Source organism: Apis dorsata, unplaced genomic scaffold (assembly GCF_000469605.1).
Source record: "Apis dorsata unplaced genomic scaffold, Apis dorsata 1.3 scaffold_293, whole genome shotgun sequence".
NCBI classification, from domain to species: domain Eukaryota; kingdom Metazoa; phylum Arthropoda; class Insecta; order Hymenoptera; family Apidae; genus Apis; species Apis dorsata.
This window is the reverse complement of record NW_006263568.1, coordinates 240,700-245,103: the sequence shown is the minus strand read 5'-3', so window position 1 is coordinate 245,103 and position 4,404 is coordinate 240,700. Positions and strand designations below refer to the sequence as shown.

Sequence of the window (4,404 nt, the reverse complement as noted above, 5' to 3'; positions counted from 1 at the left end):
AAAAAAGGAAAAAAAAAAAAAAAAGGATGGATTCGAGGAAATAATTTGGTAATATTTCTCCATGCTATGTAAGCAGAACACATGGTTTCGGAGAGGTGGTGGTACAACTTGACGAAACGAGTTTAATTCAAGTCATTAGCGCACGCCCACATCGAATGGTCTGTTGCGGGCCGAGCCCACCTCTTTCGCCGCGTGAATACGCAGACACTGAGGGGCCACGAAACTCGAGGAAATATACCTGTGTATGGAATTCGTCGAGCCCAATAAAGCGTTTTTTGCGCGCCCACGAGATCCGCTACGGGGCCCTTCCTGTGGCCAGAAAGATTCGTACCAAACGAGCTCTGTGTAAATTCGAAAGAGATCCGTTCTTGGTATAGCATGGTCTAGTCCGTGGATTTTTAATCCTTTCATCGAAGCTATGAAAGGTAAGAGAAAGAGAAAGAACTTGTTGGTCATGTTTCTTTGTGCATGTAGGAAAAATTTAGCTAGACTTTGTTCCGAAAAAATTGTATAGGTATATTGTCTGTAATGATTGATGATGAATTGAAAATTCACAAGTTTTTCTGTGTTCAAAAAAAAAAAATTTTTTAATTTAATTATAAAAAATAATTTTAAAAACAATGATTCGAAAGTGAAAAAATTCTTTGATGTAATTTTATTATACAAGAAAATCATGATATTATACAAATGAAGCTTCAAAGAAAAATATAACAATTTATTATAATACAAAAATATTTACATTCATATATACAAATAAATTCTTGACGCACTTCTTTTCTTTTATAGGCGCGCTGTTCTCAGCAAAAATAATTGAAAATATATCTTTTTTTCTTTGATCGAAATTGTATCTTTATCGGCTATCATAGGTCAAAATGTTTAAAACAGATCAGAAACTTTTTTTACTTCATGAAATATACATATTTATATTTATAATCTTATTAATAAATACGTCAATACTTTCATTCCAATACCATAGTTCTATCCTTGAAATAAGTTTTTAAAAAGAGAATTCTAACCTCATTGTCATTTAATTTTCCACAATTCAATTTCTCCATTCGATAGTTCAAAGATTAAAATAATACTGTTTTGCATATACGATATTATTCACGTATATACATAGACCGAATACAGATCAAAGTAAGGCAAATATTACGAGAAACTTTCATCGCGAACTGCTTTTGTGGGGAGAGAATGACTATTCTGCGCAAACTCACCGCACCGAGAACAACTATAATCGAGTTAAACGGCAAACGGGTAACAAAACATCAACGAAACGAGAATTCCACCCGTACGTGGTGATATTAAATGCGAGTATTTAACGCCGTTCTGCATAATTTCACATCGCATCGAGCATCCATGCACAAGAGACCCCTATCTAAATGGCATACATATTCCACTTTAGCATGTAGATACATTATTTTGAGGTTATATTCATTATTCTCTTGCGAAAAAATTAATTGTTTAAACAAAATCGTCACATATTTATTATAATATTTAATTAATTAAATCTAAACACATTAAATTTCTCACCATTTAATATCTCTAATATTTGATGACAAAATTTTGTTATCGTGAAAATGAAATGCAGAATTAGAAAAAATACTTGAATGGAAATAAAGTTATATGCAAATATATTTTTTTCATATTATTATATTGTCTCACATTTCAACGACACATTTTAATCTTTTATTAATTTAAAAACTATTAAAACTATGATAAAAATATTTACTTATGGTAATCCACCTACACTACGAAATTTTCAAGACTGCCATCTAGTGACACGCGTGACTGTAGGTTAGACATTATGGAAGACAAGGTGGCCAAACTAACTAGACACGGATCGACTGATCCCTTCGCGATATTCCCTATCAATTACCTTTCGGAGATTATCGCTGGAGGAATTGTTGGCCAAGCTGTAACGAGACCCGTTTGCCGTATAATTTATTCGATAGCGGAGATTCGTGATTGGTTGCGCGGCCATCGCGCGATTTGTATTTAGATCTAATTTGCGATTCAACAGTATGGCAGTAGAGGACTGATCTCGAATTCTGCATTCATGAGACCGGATACATGCGTGAATATCTGCTACAGTATAGAGGACGCTACGTACTTACTTTGACGTACTTACTTTTGACACATTGTTGAAGCTAACAATGGAAAACAGAAAAAAAATTATCGAGAAATTGAAGTGGGAAAAAAAAACGATTTTCATATATATTAATTCATATTTTAATTAAGAATAAGATTTATATAATAATTGATTTAGGTTCATTTGTTGATTTAAGTTTTTTTTTTTGTATAATTACATTTGTGAGACATAATTAAAAATTTTACAATATTCATGATATATAAAATGATTTCAATTATTCATTTGATTTATCTATAATTATTCAAAATTGATTTTTTTTACGAAATTTTTATTTCTTAGCACATATAGCTTTTTTTAAATTTATTTAACTTAAGCATGAGTTATCGAGAGTCGAAAGTTATTCGCAATAGATAAATCTTTAATAAAAATTTCGGATTGAATGCACAATAGTTTTTCAGTACAAATATTCCTTAATTATTACAAATTATACAATGTTACGTTTTGAAATGTTTATATAAACATTTATTGTTTTGATTTCACATCATAAATAATTAGATTTGTAAATATTTATACATTTATAGGAAATTAAAATTTGTAAATTAACACAAGAATATGTAATATCGGAACAATATTATTTTAAAAAAATAAAATTATTAAATAACCATAAATTTTAACTTTATGTTTATCATATATCATTTTAATAATAGATATCGCATTAAAGTTCAATAGTTGCATGTTTATTTTTTTTGCATTTAAATATTTTTATTTTCAATCTGTCGACATGGCAATATTGACAAAATACTGCAAATTCGTGCAATTCTATCAAATGTGTTTACTACTTCGACAGCGAAAATTGTTCAAAATATTGAATATGGTTTTTTCTAAAGATAGAATTATAATACATGTGATAGAAACTTGATGATTTTAATTTTTATGAAACAGAAAATCTTTTATACATGATGTAATTTTAAAATCAAAAAAACAGATTTTGAAAGTAATAAAATTAATTTTTATGGAATAAAAAAAATTCTAATTTAAAAATTAATTTACAAAATCAATTCTAGACTTAAAACGATTAATTGAATAAAATTGTTGTGATAAATGATTGAGACAAGTTATGGCAAGATCGTTATTTTCTTAAAATTAAGTAGACTAGTTCCGTAATCGTGGAGTATGTTACCAGACTGCTTACAAACTACATTAAGCGTAATGGTTCCGTATTCACGGTTTTAGCTACGCCAGTCTGCTTACAAATTGCGGTAAACATGTCCGAAACTTTCCTTCCTTGGATGTTTTTTTTTAGTTTTTCCATCAAAAAAACTATGTTTCTTACATCCTCCGCCAAAATAAACGATTAAATTCCAATACGAGAAATGTCAAGTGGCAATAAAGTATCTTAGAAACAAATTCTAAATATTCAGAAGATTTTAATTAAAATATTTTATATTTAAAATCCAAATCGATTTTATTTTGATAAATGAAGTGTCTTTATTATTTAAAGTAAGTATGAAAAAAAAATCCAAGGAATATATAGATTAAATTGAATTAGATTAGGTTAGATTAAAAATATTTTATGTTTAAAATTTATTTTATTTCATTTTGATGATTAAAGTGTCTTATGTTATTCATGAAAAAGAGAAAATGTAGTAATATAATTTAGGTTAGGTTAATTTTACAATAAACTATCTTTATATATTCGATATGGAAGAAGAATGATATAAATATTTTATGTGAGAACTAATTAAATTTTAGGTTAGGTTAGGTTAGTTTAATCTATGTGATGAGTAAAAGTGATAGATTAAAGACATACCAGACTTGGATTATGTTCATTCAATTGTTAATTACAGTCATAACTTCGTTAATTATAAAATTGATACAAATATTCAGACAATTGTGATTATATATATCATCTAACATAAATGAAATATAACAAAGAAATTTTATTCTCTAATCTTTTAAAAAATTAAAACTTGAAAAATTTACATTAAAAATAATTATTGAATTTGAATTAAAAAAAAAAAATACTTTCAATTATTTTATTTATATTTTTTTTTTTAGGAAAAATATAATTTTCTGTAATTATATCTATAAAAAATTTAAATAATTTCTAATCGTACATTCATTATGTAATATTCCTTCAATCAACAAGGACCAACTTTGTTTAGGTAAGCTTTCAACATCATCCTCTTAAAACTAGGCAAACTAGCGCCATAATCAAACCTGTAAGCATACCACCAGACTTGCCCATGGATTGGATTAAGCTCGTTCATAAGTATCCTAACGTCCTTTATTTACATTAAAAGACACAAGATGGG

At 27.7% G+C, this 4,404-nt stretch overlaps 1 protein-coding gene across 1 annotated transcript in view; it reads right to left on the bottom strand.

Annotated features, from left to right (window-relative positions):
- The window catches only part of LOC102680002 (TGF-beta receptor type-1-like), a 30,600-nt gene extending 30,205 nt beyond the window's left edge, over positions 1-395 (bottom strand). The window contains 1 exon segment of the mRNA XM_031511181.1: positions 239-395. Coding sequence (XP_031367041.1) covers positions 239-380 — 142 coding nt within the window. The 5' untranslated portion in view covers positions 381-395.
- Positions 396-4,404: the final 4,009 nt, after the last annotated feature.